Consider the following 17,128-nt stretch of genomic DNA (forward strand, 5'->3'; position numbering starts at 1 on the left):
GATACAGGTTCACCAATAGGGTGCAACACGTTTGACATAGTCACCAAGTATATATATGGTCTTAAAACGGTGTTACAGGACTTATATTGGTTTTGAGGTATTACACTGAGTGAATTTTAAGTAGATCTTATTATGTGCACTGTGTTGATATGTTATATTTTCCTCTGACAATGACCTTTGGATTTAGGCTTCTGTCAGATATGAAATACGTCAAAAGCGCGTGGATGCAAAAAAGTCACTAAATAATCTTCTTTTCAGTAGAGGTTGCTCAAGTTTGCCATTTCAGGTAGATCTCTTATTTATGATTGGAAAAATATATGTAGTTTTGGCAACTTAAAGGTTTATTATGTCTTCTTTCCATTGACTGGATCCAATGGAAATATGTTTTCTGCTTTTCAAACATTTTTAAGGTAGTCGCTATCCTTAACTCAAAGATGCAATGTTGGGCAAAATTATTTTCCATGTAGTTTTTTTTAGCGTGACATATGGTGTTTGCTGTCCAGTTCAACACGCCGTTCAACATGGGAGACTGACAAGCCAAGTGGATAGGATGCAGTAGAAGTGGATAGTTCTAAGAAGCAGTCTCAATCAAAAAAATCACGCCATTCATCATCACAAGCTAAAAAAGGCAAGTATATTAGATATAACTTTAGATGTTTAAGCATTAATAACCCCTGACGAGGCATTGATATTTCTAGAAAATGTGTTTTGCATTGTTTGAAACCTTAGTAGATGAGTGACATATTGCATATTCATTCTCTTTCGTAATATGTATTAAAATTCTTTGACATAGTAATAACCTTATTGGTATCGATACCTATAAGGTAATAGACTTCAAATATCTTATAAAAAATAGTAGATTCTATTGGTATCGATACCAAAGCTTAGAAGCTAAGGTTTCGAGAACTCCGCATACTAAAGATCGGGTTCGTAACCTATCGCTTAATTTTGTGTTTAGAATATATTAAGACAAGTTTTTTTTTTAATTATAATGAAACTAATCATAGTACCTAAGAATTTGAATTAAGCTCTTATTTCTATTTACTACTATTTGTTTCCAATACGTGCGTTTTGAAAAAAGTTGTTCTATAGCTAACATTATATAATATATTTTCTAATGAAACCAAGTACAATACTTACAAATTGGATGAGGACCTCATTTCTACTGGCTCTCTTTGAAAGATTCAATTTTCATAGTATAGACTTGATGGTAATATCTTTTCTAAACTTCAAAAGCTTATATAAATCCATTTGTTCTGTTGCATTGTTTTTTTTTTATACATTCTCTCAGTTGTCAAACATACTTCAATCAATAGAATATAAGAAGTTTGAGTGTTAAATTGCTTTTTTGCTCACATTTAGTTTTCTCTTCATAGTTTGAGTGTCAGGTTACTTCCACTAGCAGCTTAATGCTCATAGTTATCACTCTTAGACAGTCTAAAATCCATCTCCATCTTCTCGGAGTTGTTTATATTAGATTTTACTTTATATTGCAGTGAGTTTCAGGACATATTTTGTGTGAACCATTTTATTACATCCTTGTGATGTCTGAATTTTGAAGAACCTACTTCCCAATTTTATGTCACATCTCTATCCGGTCTTTTATATGAAGCCATGTTTTCTATTCTTTCAATTTTCTTTTTCTTCTATATACATTTTCTGGACTTCATTCAAAGGGAGGATGTTATGTTTTTGTACTTTTTTCGTAGTTTATATTTATCTCAAATTAGATTATTAAAACAAGGATTATCTCTACATTTATTTAAAGTAACATGTTTAGTTTGAATGTCAAAAAACAAGGGAATCTCTGCCAACTTTTTGAAAAAAAATAGGATGTGATGTTTTCATACTATTTTAGTAGTTTATGTTTATCTCAATTACAATATCATTTTCAATAGGGAATAATGCATAATGGATTGATTTAGAACATGTACAATGACAGATGCATAGTTTATAATTTGAATAATTGAATTTTTTACACGTTTTGTTGCAAGTGCTAGCAAAAGAGAGAATACGATGCTCAGCTCTCAAGGCCGTTACGTCTGGGCTGGGAATTGCTACAATTATTGTGGACGACAGACGTTGTGGATGCAATTGCAAATCTTTCTTATTTTTACAAGCATGAGAGTTGTGGGCATTGCTCGCCTTGCAAAGAGGGGACAAGATTCATATGGATGATCATTGAAAGAATGACTAAGCAAATTGAGGCACACCATCAGTGCATTAGGCGATGTTGTTGCTTGGCTGATGTTGTGTATTATCAGACATTTAGAACCTGAGCTTGAGAGGAGGATCAAGGAGCACGCAGACAGAGTATTAGATGTTGTTTTATGTTTCGGGCAGGGCCGACTCTGAGTTTTGGGTGGCCCTAGGCAAGCTCCTAAAAATGGGCCCTTGTCTCCCAAAAAAAACAAAAACAAAACACGCCATTTTTTTTTTATTTGTAATCTCTGCACTTATGATCAATATTATTCCAATTCCCCATATCAAATAAGTTTATCGGACCATATTCTTTATTCTCATTCAAAGCTTATTCAAAGCTTGATCGATTTCTTCATTCGGAAAATCATCACGTTCAACTTCATTTTCAATACCAATTCTCTCTTCAATTTCAGCATTAACTCCCTCTTCATTTTCAACGGTCATCCCTATCTATATTTTCAGCATCAACCCACGCACTCTTCGTGTTCAACATTTACTTCCATTTCAATTTTAATATTTACCCTCTCATCATGTTCAACATTCATTGTATCATCAAGTTCTCCAGACATGCACAATATCTCCACTTTTGTTATTGACCAAATTTTCATTAGAACTTTCTGCTTGTCGATTGCTATAAAAAATCTTTCGAATGCTTCCAACCTAAGATTGAGTGAGTTGGTCTAGTCTTTGCTTATTTTTTTTTTCTCTTATTACTATCAGAGAGATACTTTCTAATATTCATCATGACGATAATCAATCAACTAAGAGTCTAAGAATGTTATGCAAAAAGAAATAATATATTTTATCAGTTATCACTCACACACTTAATATATATTTTGAATAAAATAATTGAATAAACAATTAAAAAGGTAATTTTGACTTTGAGATAATATCTTGAAAATATCTAACAATGTAGACTGTGGTGAGTGGTGTATGTAAACGCCCTATTTCAATTTTCAGCCAAACTAACTAATTATAGTGGTCATTTTTTTTTTTTTTGAGCAAACCCCAACGAATAGTCGAAAAAAGAATTGAATGAGACGAGTGTTTTATGTTTCTGTAGAGTGTTGAGGCTTAGTTGGTGGGTTTGAGGGCTAATTGGGTCGAACATGTTATGTTGAAAATAAAAAATAAAAATAAAATAGTGAGTTACTGGGTAATAGGCAAGATCCAATTCGGGACCCTTAATTTTGGATAGAACTAAAACGCATGACCCAGCACAAAAAAAAACGTCCAAAGTCGACTGTGATTGGTTGATAAAAATAAAATAACAACTCAAACTCTCTTTCTATCTCCTCTCTCCTATTTTCTCTCTCTAAACCAGCCAATCACAGTCGACTTTGGATGGTTTTTTTGTACTGGGCCATGTGGTGTAGTCGCCCCATTAATTTTTTGTAACAAGTGGGGGCTTACATAGTGGCCTATGCTGACTATGGGTCAGAGCCGCCCCCTGGTTTGGGGAAGGAGTTGTTTTCATTTTGGCCTCTAATATTCCTTTCATAACCCAAATGAAAAAAAAATCAGTGTTGTTTTTTTAGACAATATGTGTTCCTGTTGCATGGCGGTGCTTCTCAATTATAACTTCGTAATTTCATTTCACGTATGTTGCTGAAACGTGCGTAGCACGTGCATGCTGCTAGTGTATGTTTAATAAGAACCTAAATATATTGATGGACCAACGCATGAACCTCTCTGCTCGGACTGGGCTTTGAAGTGTAGAAAATTTATTAGGCTTGGACTCTACCCACCCAATGAAAACACGTCCTCAAAATTAGTAAACCAATCACAACCGTAGAAAATAGACGGTGGATATACATTCAATTACTTCTAGACTCTTCACTAGAAGAAGGATCTAGAAACACTTCAATCTTCTCATATAAATATCAACACATCTTCTCGCCTCTCTCATTCTCTCAAAACCCTAAAACGCACACATTTTTTTTTCTCTCAGCTCATTTTTTCTTAATAATCAATAGCGATGGCGGATACAGAGACGTTTGCATTCCAAGCAGAGATCAACCAGCTTTTGAGTTTGATTATCAATACTTTCTACTCTAATAAGGAGATCTTTCTTCGTGAACTCATCAGTAACTCTTCCGATGTAAGTTTTCTTCTATTGTCTCTTTTCATCTGTTGTTTGAGTTAGGTTTTGTTTAGATCTGTGTTGTTTATATGTTTTATATTGCAAATGCTTATATGATTAATGGTTTAGATGAATGTTGATGTTATTTATTTCTGATTATTACTTATTTGTAGTTATTATTTCGATTCAACTTGAGATATTTTACTGTATTGCTACTTTTTCATGATTGTTAAGACATTGTTAATGAATATATGAGTTTCTGGTCTGGCCTTGTAAGATTGTTTGTTTGTTTCATTGTTTGATTAAGTAAAATTGGTAGTTTTTAGGAACTATTGTTCTTTAATGAGTTCGATATGGATGCATTGTTGCTTTGTTTAGTAGGTCATAGATTCAATGATTATTATTGTTATATGAAGTGGAATTAATTATACATGTCTTCTGTAATCTTTGCATGTGTGTGTGCGCACTGTTGCTAGTATTTCCTTTGTTTGCTATGGTTGTCTAATGAGGCATGGGGATCCTATTGGAATTGTTTTCTTTTGATGTTGTTGATTGTCTGTTTGCTACTCAATATACTTATGTGGGGTCTGTGTTTTTTGTTTAAAGGCATTGGACAAGATCAGATTCGAGAGCTTGACTGACAAAACCAAGCTTGAATCTCAACCTGAGCTCTTCATCCACATTGTCCCTGACAAGACCAACAATACCCTTTCCATCATTGATAGTGGTGTTGGCATGACCAAGTCTGGTTAGTAGTTTTATTGTTTTATCTCCATTTTGCTGTTAGTTACTTGTTAAGTTGCATTGCTAACTGGTGTCTTGTTCTGTGTTTACAGATTTGGTAAACAATTTGGGTACCATTGCAAGGTCTGGTACCAAGGAGTTCATGGAAGCCTTAGCTGCTGGTGCTGATGTGAGTATGATTGGACAGTTTGGTGTTGGGTTTTACTCTGCCTACCTTGTTGCCGAGAAGGTGATTGTTGTCTCAAAACACAATGATGATGAACAATACATCTGGGAATCCCAAGCTGGTGGTTCGTTCACAATCACTAGAGATTCTGGTGAGAGCATTGGAAGGGGTACAAAGATCACTCTCTATCTTAAGGAAGACCAGTTGGAATACTTGGAGGAGAGAAGGCTTAAGGATTTGGTTAAGAAGCACTCTGAATTCATTAGCTACCCAATATCTCTGTGGACTGAAAAAACCACTGAGAAGGAAGTTTCTGATGATGAGGATGAGGAAGAGAAGAAGGAAGATGAGGAAGGTAAGGTAGAAGAAATTGACGAGGAGAAAGAAAAGGAAGAGAAGAAAAAGAAGAAAATCAAGGAAGTGTCACATGAGTGGGCTGTTGTTAACAAACAAAAGCCAATCTGGATGAGGAAGCCAGAAGAGATCACCAAGGAAGAATATGCTGCTTTCTACAAGAGTTTGACTAATGACTGGGAAGAACACCTTGCTGTGAAGCATTTCTCTGTTGAAGGACAGCTTGAATTCAAGGCTGTTCTTTTTGTGCCCAAGAGAGCACCCTTTGATCTCTTTGACACCAAGAAGAAGCCCAACAACATCAAGCTATATGTGCGACGTGTCTTTATCATGGATAACTGTGAGGAGTTGATTCCTGAATACCTTAGCTTTGTCAAGGGTATTGTTGATTCTGAGGATCTTCCCCTTAACATTTCCAGGGAGACGTTGCAGCAAAACAAGATTCTTAAGGTTGTTCGCAAGAACCTGGTGAAGAAGTGCGTTGAGCTCTTCTTTGAGATTGCTGAGAACAAGGAGGACTACAACAAGTTCTATGAGGCTTTCTCCAAGAACCTGAAACTTGGCATCCATGAGGACTCCCAGAACAGAACCAAGCTTGCTGAATTGCTCAGGTATCACTCGACCAAGAGTGGTGATGAGTTGACTAGTTTGAAGGATTATGTGACTAGGATGAAGGAAGGCCAGAATGACATCTATTACATCACTGGTGAAAGCAAGAAGGCTGTGGAGAACTCTCCTTTCCTTAAGAAGCTCAAGAAGAAGGGTATTGAGGTCTTGTACATGGTTGATGCTATTGATGAGTATGCTGTGGGTCAGTTAAAGGAATTTGAAGGCAAAAAGCTTGTCTCTGCCACAAAGGAAGGTCTGAAGCTAGATGAGAGTGAGGACGAGAAAAAGAAGAAAGAGGAACTAAAGGAAAAGTTTGAGGGTCTCTGCAAGGTGATCAAGGATGTTCTAGGTGACAAGGTCGAGAAGGTGATTGTCTCTGACCGTGTTGTGGATTCTCCCTGCTGTTTGGTGACTGGTGAGTATGGCTGGACAGCTAACATGGAGAGGATCATGAAGGCTCAGGCTCTCAGGGATTCAAGCATGGCTGGCTACATGTCTAGCAAGAAGACCATGGAGATCAACCCTGAAAATTCTATCATGGAAGAGCTGAGGAAGAGGGCTGATGCTGATAAGAATGACAAGTCAGTTAAAGATTTGGTTCTGTTGCTGTTTGAAACTGCCCTTCTCACTTCTGGGTTCAGTCTTGATGAGCCCAATACTTTCGGCAACAGGATTCACAGGATGCTAAAGTTGGGTCTGAGCATTGACGAGGACAGTGCTGATACTGAAGCTGACACTGACATGCCACCATTGGAGGATGTTGATGCCGAGGGAAGCAAGATGGAGGAAGTTGATTAAGTCTTCACCTATCTCATTCTAGTACTTGACATTTAGTATATTTTGGGTATTTGGTAGTGTTTTTCTTTATGTTGGAGTGTTGAAACTTGAAACAATAGTCTCAATGGTAGTGATTTCTGTAAGTTGTTTCATCATGTCGGATGTAGGTTTTGGATGGTTATTTTGCTACTCTGACAATTTTATATGCTAGTATACAGTGTTTGTCTAAAATCTATCTTAAGCTCTAGTTTTGTTCCTGATGCTTTGAAGTGGGATGCCCTTAAAATGTAGTAGTTGCCCTTAGTTCTGGTGTTCTTTTTAAAATTCAAATGTGTATCTTTGAGTAGTTGAGTCGTTCCAAGAATATGGGTAGTTTCCCTATGTTCCACTCTAGGCCAACTGTTGGTTGGATCGTGAATTGTTCACTTCTTGTTAGTTGCTTACATAATTCTGTTATGATTATACTTTTTGGGTACATGGCCTTTGTTTTGGTTTTGTTCTTTAGAGGCCAGCATTCTTCTATTTGATCAGTTATGGAGTATGCATAAGGTGAAGTCAGAATCCAATTTATCTGTGAGACCAAGGGAATTTGTGTGATTCCTGAAACTTATCTTTGGCGCTAATATGTAGGTTTAGACTATTTGTGTTAAATAACTAGGGTATGCCCGTGCCTACGGCCCGCGAGGTCTAGACGTGCCTGCGGCGCTATCCCGGCACTCGACACTAATCAGCTCATCGCGCCGAAAACGCGACATAACACTACCATGCACCACACGCATCTGTCCCCATACGACATAAATACACGCCTTCGGCCCCGTACGACACAGATATGTGTGCCTTCGGTGCCCCAAATGTGCATCCAAGCAGAAAGGCCGACGAAAAAAGCCCAATTGCCCACCCAAAAAATTCAGCCAATTGTACAGTACTATGTCAAATTTGGAAGCCCAACAGTTTATAGGGTAGCCCAACAGTTTAGAAGCCCAGCCGTAATTGTTTACTTCTGGGTGATTTTTGGATAAATCTCATGGTACGTACAGATTTAGTTTAACAAATTGCACAAACCCTTGGATTAGCCATGTAACAAGCAACATTTCATATTGAGAAGGTGTTTGGACCATAGGATGGAGGCCCTGCGAGAAATACTGAGAAGGTGTTTGGACCATAGCATGGACTGGACGCGACAAAGATATTGAGCAATTTTAAACTGTGTGATTAGCAATTTAGCATAGATTATTATGACAAAAGAAGCTGTCATTGGGACCAACATATTTAGCAATTACTATGACTAAAATTACAATTACTATGGTGAAGTTGTGATACAACTTCAAGAAGTGACAATTAAAAACTTTATATACAATGATATGCATGTCCAAAATTGAAAGTCTCACTAAATCCATAGAAATTCAAAAGAAAAGTTCCGGATGTTGCCATCAAATAAATTTGTCAAGACATTGAATCAACACATTTATTAACATATTACTTTGAAGCATGGACCAAAATATCGCCGATATATCGCCGATATATATCGGTATTTTGGTACACCGATATCGATATTTTCGACATATATCCACCGAATATAGAACTCTTTTTTTTCCGATATATATTGGAATTTCTGATATGAAACTTTATATCGCCGATATAATCGATATTTCCGATATAATCGATATATATCGGTTGACTTTTTGACCATTTTAAAATATAAATCCAATATTTTCAATATATTTCCGATATATTTGATATATCTGATATTTCCGATATTTTAAATAGTTTGGACTGGTTACCAAAAAAATGGATATATCCTAAATATCCGATATATCCGATATATATCGGTTTTTGGGTACACCGATATATTCATCGATATGGATATTTTGGGCCTTGCTTTGAAGTACATCTATCACATGAAGCTTCCGGGCTTGCAGTTTTCATATTATAAGTTGAACATCCATGTCATACTCTATCTATATTATTTTGAAATAAAAAAAATGAGATGGGAGCAAGATGAGATTGAACTCGCACCCTCTGCATTCATTGGAAGTGTAAATTGGCACTGGCGATCCAATCAAATCTACCTGAATTGCTTATCTTGCTCCTACTATGCTGCAATGCTCGCGCAATAAAAAAAAGAAAAAAACAATCGAGGAAAAGAAATATTGGAACAACTAAATCCAATAAATTTCAAAGTAAATGGGGAGACATACCCATTAGAAGAAATGCATATCACTTGTGCTAGACGGTGATCACTACAACTACTGTTCAATGGGACAAAACAATAACCAAAGGCTCATGACATGTAGAAGCTAATGAAAGAAGATATATGTTGTAATAAAACAAATCAGAAGATTTGAACAAAAAACTTTACCTTGCTATATGGCCTCTTAATGATATCAAGCAGAATACCAACATATGTTCAAGAAGACTCTGCATCTGAGGGAAATTTTATAGGCTTAACAGCCAAACCTTCTACTGAAATATCTACGACACGTTACTGAACTCATTTCAATAACTTCCATTAAGTGTACTTGATTTGAGTCCTAGGTAAAATCTTGGTTCGTCCTCTTGACCTTTGCCGCCATTGGCTTGAGTTGCTCCAACTACCAACCATAAAGTGAGAGAAAAAATGAAAACGCCCTATTTTAAAAAAAAAACTCCATTAAGTGAGCAGGAACATATCTACCAAAGAATCAATATATCTACCTAATAAAGCATGGAGTCGTAAACTACCACTAAAGTACAAAGCTTGAGAAAAAAAAGAAAAAAAAAAAAAAAAAGCAAGAACCCATCACTTCTTACATACTATTCTTTCTACCATTCCACCTTACTCTTCATACAATGCTTACCCAAAGAAGAGATTTAACCGATAACGTGAACCCCAACCCTGAGATATCTGATAAATTAGTAGTAATTTCAGTTCATTCTGTTTTTTCTGGTTATGCAGACATCACCCTAAAGAACACCACCTCAGCTTTTCAATTTTGCTTTGTTCTTGTTTTGGTTCTTGATATAAATAAGAAGAAAGATCGCTTCATTGAGAATTGGATTGAATTGCATCAAATAGTCAAACAACATCATTTAATTCCAACAGAAAAATAGGCATACTTAGTGTAAGGGGGATTTCCTGTCAGTAATCAGATGACACATAGTCGGGAAATGACCTGGAAGTATAGATACCCAGAGTGTGATGAGAACCATCGGAATGGACCTCGTAATAAGTAATCTCGTGTGTATCATGTGTGTTTTACAACATGTGTTAAGTCACGTGACGAGCCGTCTCTGAACAGGACAGTTCTCCATGTCGTTAGGAATGGATACAGGCAGTTCCTGAACTTAAAGGAACTGAGAGGGGCGGCCCTTGATGATAAGGAAGGACTCAGTATGCCATATCCTTGAGAGTTATCATTGGGCCTAATCTCCCATATGTGATAAGGCATTATAACTTATCAAGAAGCGTATCTTTGTTAGGATATGGTCTAGATTCAGAGTTTTGGGAAGAAGAGGACTCCCGATATGCCAGCAGAGTCCAAAGAGGGGAGGAGACTCAACTCACAAGCGGTGAGGTGAATCCTAAACCTACGACTCCTAAAGGTTTCTCCTATATAAGGAGAAGGGGTTTGCTCTTAGGAAATACGCGCAAGAGGGTTTGATTCTCCTAATTAACTTAGGAGATACGTAGGCAGCCACAAAATGGTTCAACCCTGATCATTCAATCATCACATCCCTTCAAGCTTTGATCTAATAGTTCTACATCACACAAAACAGAGGAGGATCACAGGATACTCAGAAAATCCCCTACATCTTTTGGCACCGTCTGTGGGGACGCGTAGCAGATAAATTTCGTTCGGTCGACCGATTTAGTTTAGATATTCTTAACATTGTGATGGCAGGAACTAAGTAGACAAAAGGCGGCACTACCACTCGCAGCATCGCTGTCAGAGAAGCGGAGCGCTAGACGCCTGATGAAAGAGCATACATTGAAAGTGACGGTGTGGATATCCTCCCCTCAAGGGTAGGTTACTAACACCGATGGGCTGGTCTTCCCGATCACAGGCACTAACAATGATGCTCAAGGAGAATGTCAGAATGGTGAGAATGCTACTCTTACTACTCCAGGGTCTGTTTAGGCAAATCAGGCGGTGCAAACTCTGGAACAACAAAGGCAGAACCTTGAGCAAGAAGTGCAAATTCTGAGACAATTGTATCAAGCCGATACTTGGAAGGAGCCACACATCGATCTCAATGGTGATGGCCTTCCAGATAAAGGACGGACCAGGAACCCAAGGCGACGAGATCCAGTTTGACGCGAACCATCAGAATTAGAGTACAGCAGTGCTGATGAACACTCAAACTCGACTGAAGAGCTGCTGTGGTCTACTGATGAGGATCGTGATGTCAACCCTCAAAACCAGATAAGTGCTCATAATAAAAGAGTTCCTAACAAAGAAATTGCATGGGAAACTGAGAAAAATGATCTGATCCGTTAGATGAATAGGATGATAGGTAAAGGAAGAAAGATGCAAGACTCCCTTGTCCAGTCCGCTATAATGGGGGCATGCATATCTCCTTTCTCATCACGAGTAATGAGAACGCCCTATCCCCACGAATACAGACAACCAAAGTTTAGCATCTTTAGTGGCAAATTAGATCCAGTGGACCATGTGTTCAGATATACAACCACCATGGGATAATATGAAAGGCATGACCACGTCATGTGTCAAGAGTTCAAGGCTACCCTATCTGGTTCCGCACTCCAGTGGTACCACAAGCTACAAGAGCGACAGATCAGGTCCTCAGAAGAGCTGTCCAGAATCTTCATCGACAGATACTCATGTAACAGACACCAACCAAAGCAGATCGATGCACTGTTCAATATCAAGAAAAAGGACGGCAAAGCATTGAGATCTTATATGCAGCGTTTTATGGAAACAATGATACAAATAAAGTCTTGTGATGAACAAACTGCTATCATAGCTTTCAAGCAAGGGTTGGATGAAAACAACGCCTTATTTGGGTCCCTTTCCAGAAAACTACCCCGCGATTTGGAGGAACTCCTTGACAGGGTCGAAACTCATGCAGGGTGGGAAGAGGATGTCCTGAACAGGCATCAGGAAGCAAAGAAGTTCAGTTGAACAACTCCATCAGTTCCTCGAGAGGGGCAGGGGAACTCCTCATCTCCAAAGTGTAAAGGAGACCGTTGTCAGGGGCACCAGAGGTCAGATTCCCCATCAAAAGAGTGAATGCCAAGAGGGCAGTATCTGAATTCAGCCTAGTAATAAAGATGGAAACCACAGAAGAAACCACGGTTGGAAGGAGTTGAGGAAACCCTTCCCTCGCTCAACAGGGACTTTGCTCCCTTGAATAAAATGTCAAACGAAATCCTAGACTCGATCAAGAATTAGAGCTACCTTAAATGGCCATCTCCACTCAAGCCAGGTTCCTTGGGGACTAAGGATCATCGAACTTACTGCAAGTTCCATAAGAGTAAAGGCCACAATACCAGGTCCTGTAGGACACTAAAAAATGAACTTCAGGATCTAATCGAGAGGGGATACCTAAAACAGTTTGTAGAAAAGGAACAAGTGAATGCAGTACAACGGAGGAGGTCAGCACATCCAGTAGAAACCCTCATTCTGGTAAGGATCCTCCAAGAACTGGACCACTTAATGGCCGCATTCAGATCAACATGATCTCGGGAAAGGCAACCCAGAATAGTGGACAGGTCAAAGAGAAAGGTGTAAGATACCAGATGCGCGTTGCGAAACAAATAAGAACCATGAACAGCGAACTGTCAGCAGGTTGACACTTTGTCCCACAAAGATCCACCCATCCTGTTCACTGAAGCCGACTGCCTTAGCATCCAGAGACCTCATGAAGACGTGTTGGTTCTTCCACTTCCCTTTGGGGATTATGATCTGCATTGAATATTGGTCGATGCAGGAAATTCAGCAGCTGTGCTATATTATGACGCATTCAAGAAACTGCAGATTCCTGACTCAGAGATGCCTATCACTCACTCCAACTTGTATGGATTCAGCAGAGACAAAGCCCTCACAGTTGGAGAGGTCCAGATACCTGTAGCCACCGGTTCGATAACACTCATAATTAATTTTGTTGTAATTAAAGCTAACACGCCATATCACATGATTCTGGGCAGAACCTGGCTGCATAGACTCTGTGGTGTTCCCAGCACCTATCATCAATGTCTAAAATTCCCATATAATAGGAGAATTAAGATAATTAGAGGAGATCAGGTGGCTGCCAAGACATGCTACACGTTTGCGACCAAGCAATTGACACTCCCTTTTGACCCGATGGAGGTGGAGTCAACTGTTAAATAGCAATTACAGTTGGATCCTCCTCTCCTAGACCATGTCAAATAGCAATTACCATGTCTCAGAAGAGGAGCCATGGTAGGTACGTACTTATGCCACCAATACTATCACAAAAACAAATATCAAAATCAAACTTGTACGTAATTTAATATAAAGTTATAATACTAAAAATTTAACACTGACAGAGTAATGCTTATATTTGACCTCAACCGTCCTAAGAAGTTGGGAATCATATATAAGATAGAACCTCTCTTTGTTAGGGATAGGTGTGTTCAAGCCGGGGAAACAGAGTTCTAAATATCACGGTGTTAGCCTGACTAACAGTTGGTGATCATCAGAAGCTGAGTTCTCAAAACAAGGAAGAAATATCTACTTTGGGAAAAAAGGATGAAGATAAATGGAGTTAGGAGCTTACCAGCCTTTTAAAACGTATCGTAAAAGGAAGTGTTTAAGTTATCACATCGCTCTTACAATCGCCAAAAGGATCACACATGTTTACAACCTACAAACTAATTTATTTCATGACTAGTTAACCATTAATCTAGAAATATAGAAAACTTAGTTGGGCTTTGACTCTAACTAACTAACCCACCCACCTAATCAAAATTAGTAAACGCATCACGATCGTAGAAAATCAACAGTTGATATGCATCAAAAACTCTTCTAGGATATCTTGTACTTCCACCACAGAGTCATTTTCCCCTTTAAAGAATAATAAAAGGTCATCTGCAAAACACAGACTAATAACCTCCGTCTTCTTACATTTTGGGCGGGGTTTTATAAGTTTTGCTTCAAGGCTTAGCTTCAGTAAACAACTCAAAACCTCCATAATTATAACAAACAAATATGGTGAAACCGGATCACCTTGTCTTTGCCCCCACATTCCTTTGAAATAGTCTTCTGGCACTCCATTAATAACAATAGAGAAGTAAGGGTTCTTGTAACACATTTAAATCCAAGCTATCATTTTAGGAGGGAACTTAGTCTTGTGAGCATGGCATCTAAAGCTTCCCAACTAACCGAGTCATAAGCCTTGCTGATATCCACTTTCAGAGCACATCTAGGAGAGACATACTTTCTGTTATAGTTTCGCAAGAGTTTATGTGAGAGTAGGAGATTATCTTGTATATTTCTTCCATGGACAAAAGCAGACTTATTTATGGAAATAATAGAGGGCATGACTGTCTGCAATCTATTGGCCGCCACTTTTGAAACACACTTATAGGTTGTGTTGCAACATGCGATGGGCCTGAATTCTGTCACTCTTTCCAGGTTTGGAACCTTAGGAACCAGATAAACAAAAGAAGAGTTAAAACCTCTTGGCATGATGGTTGTAGAGAGAGTAAACTTCATAGCTCTCATAAAATTCTCTTCAACTATAGGCCAACAACACTTATAGAAGAAGGCATTGTATCCATCATGGCCTGGTGCTTTATAATTATCCAAACAAAGCCTCTTTGATCTCCCTGTCTTCAATCTCAGCATCTAACAACTCAGCAGAGAGATCATCAACCGTAGCTTGAACTTGGAGACTTCCATAAAACTCATCACTGAAAGAAGTCTCAGTTGGTACTCCTAGTAGTGACTTATAATGTGTAACTACTAAGTCCACTACTTTGTTATGATCATTATGCTTAACCCCATGATCATCTGTTAGGGCCCATATCTTATTTCCTCCCTTCCTCTCTTTCACCATACTGTGAAAGTAGGCAGTACATCTATCCCCATAAAGAGCCCACTTAGAATCTGCACTTTGCTTTATTTCTTCAAACTCCATCTTAAAAATACCACTGTAGTCTTTTCTATCTTTCCTTTCTCTTATAATAATGTTAACATCCCCAGGTTGCATCTGTAACTGCTTCTGAGTATTGAACAAAGTCATTCTCGCTGCCTCAGTCTGCTTAGAGATCTTAGAAAAGTTTTTCTTAGACCAGTCTTTTAGAACACCTTTGAGATTCTTCAATTTCTGCACTAGCGTGAAGATAGGATTCCCAACACAGTGTTGATTCCATGTAGACTCAACTAGGTCTATAAACTGTGGATGCAAGACCCATACATTGCAGAACCTAAAGGGAAACAATTTCTTAGTATCAAGGAACCATGATAAAATCAGAGGTGAGTGGTCAGACACGCCTTCAGGAAGGAATTCTGCTTCAGAAGTTGGGAAGGAGGTAACCCTTGTAAGTTAACAAGACACCGATCTATCTTTGTACACTTCCTTCCTGGTTCATCAGCTTTGTTTGTCCATGTATAAAGACTACCGACAAACTTAAGATCCATTAATCCTGTCACCTGAACACAGTTCATGAAGTTTGCCCCTCTTGGGTGTAACGGCTCACATCTATCCGTACATTTCTGTTGAGTACAAAACACTATTAAAATCACCAAAAATAGTCCATGGATTCACATTATTCTGAAGATGCATCAAGTCTCTCCATAAGTCCATCCTTTCCCTCCTCGAGTTTTTTGCATATACCAGTGATAATACAAAAGTTTGCCCTGTAGGCAAAATAGTATCTTCACAATGGATCAATTGTGATGTTTCTTTTAATAAAGTGATTTTGACAAAGTTCTCATCCTAGCAAAACCATATTCTTCCAGAAAGATCAGAATCATAGTTACTAAGTAAGGTAAGACCAATATGGGAAGCAAGCATTTCTAACTGCATTGAACTTATCTTTCTTTACCTTTGTTTCTAATAAGCTTAGCATACATAACTTATTCTTCAACCTTACTTTATTTACCTCACTAGATTTAGAAAGGTCATTTATTCCTCGAACATTCCAAGAGCCTAGTTTATTCATTAAAACTTTAAGGGAGGTTTGTTCTTTCCTTGCCCTTTAGGCTTCTCTTTCCCTTTTCGTGTACCCTGGCATGATTGAGGTGTCAACTCTTGTTAGTTCTTACTCTTATTCTTGCCTGAGCTATTAGCTGAGCTGCTAGTGTTAATTGATAAAAGTAAAATGAATAGTTTTACCTTACGAATAAATGATGAAACTTAAACGCAAGTAAAACTAAAACTATTTTCTTGTCTAATTGTTATCAAAGTTTCCTACACTCTCGATGCTATTGCACAAAGTGGAGTAGAGAATTCATTCCAATCCTAGTTCTTTAGAATTAGCGTTTACTAAGATTATCGGTCCTACCAAAGTCAATGAGAGTAACACGGAATTATACTACGATGAAAATTATACTAACAAGATACGATAATGCAAACTACGGAAATACTAAGGTTTGAATTTAGATAACGAATTAGGGGAATTTGATTCCACCTTGAATCCAACTTAATAAACTAGCATAGATTGTTGTAATCCAATTCTTACGTTCTTACGATAAGAATTGGTCGTTCTAATCCCTAATCATTCATGGCAATCTTTGCCAACTAATGACTAGCATATGAGGAAGTTCAACCCATTCTCATGGTGAATCAACTACCTTCTAGAGTGGAATAGAATCTTACAACTATTTCTACACTACACAATCAAGTTTTCATCAAGGCTTCATCAAACCCCTCTAATGGAGGTTTAGCCTTGATTCATAAAACTATCATTTCTATATGAATTTAAGCAAGACATGATATAAAGATTCTAAATTTGCTTATTTGAATTCAAATGTAAATCTAATCATGCAAGATTTAATTGAACTAATAATGATTAATAATTAAATCTATGAAGTGAAACTAAAATGATTTAATGGAAATGAATCTAGATTATGAATAACTAACTAACTTTATTGATCTAATGAATAAAATAACAATTCTGATTCAACTACTGAATTTAAAACAAAATAATAAAAAAAACTAATTAATGGAGTCTAAAACTAATTAATTGAATGTAATAACTAGATCTAGAATTATTCTCTAATGGC

General features: G+C 37.7%; 1 protein-coding gene across 1 annotated transcript; it reads left to right on the forward strand.

Annotated features, from left to right (window-relative positions):
* Positions 1-3,967: 3,967 nt before the first annotated feature.
* Positions 3,968-7,166, forward strand: LOC147474383 (heat shock protein 81-1). Its single transcript, XM_086584529.1, has 3 exons — positions 3,968-4,303; positions 4,892-5,033; positions 5,122-7,166. The coding sequence occupies exons 1-3, from the start codon at positions 4,181-4,183 to the stop codon at positions 6,954-6,956; spliced, it is 2,100 nt and encodes a 699-aa protein (XP_086440655.1). The 5' UTR covers positions 3,968-4,180; the 3' UTR covers positions 6,957-7,166.
* Positions 7,167-17,128: the final 9,962 nt, after the last annotated feature.

The sequence above is a fragment of the Coptis chinensis genome, chromosome 9 (assembly GCF_015680905.1).
Source record: "Coptis chinensis isolate HL-2020 chromosome 9, ASM1568090v1, whole genome shotgun sequence".
NCBI classification, from domain to species: Eukaryota; Viridiplantae; Streptophyta; class Magnoliopsida; order Ranunculales; family Ranunculaceae; genus Coptis; species Coptis chinensis.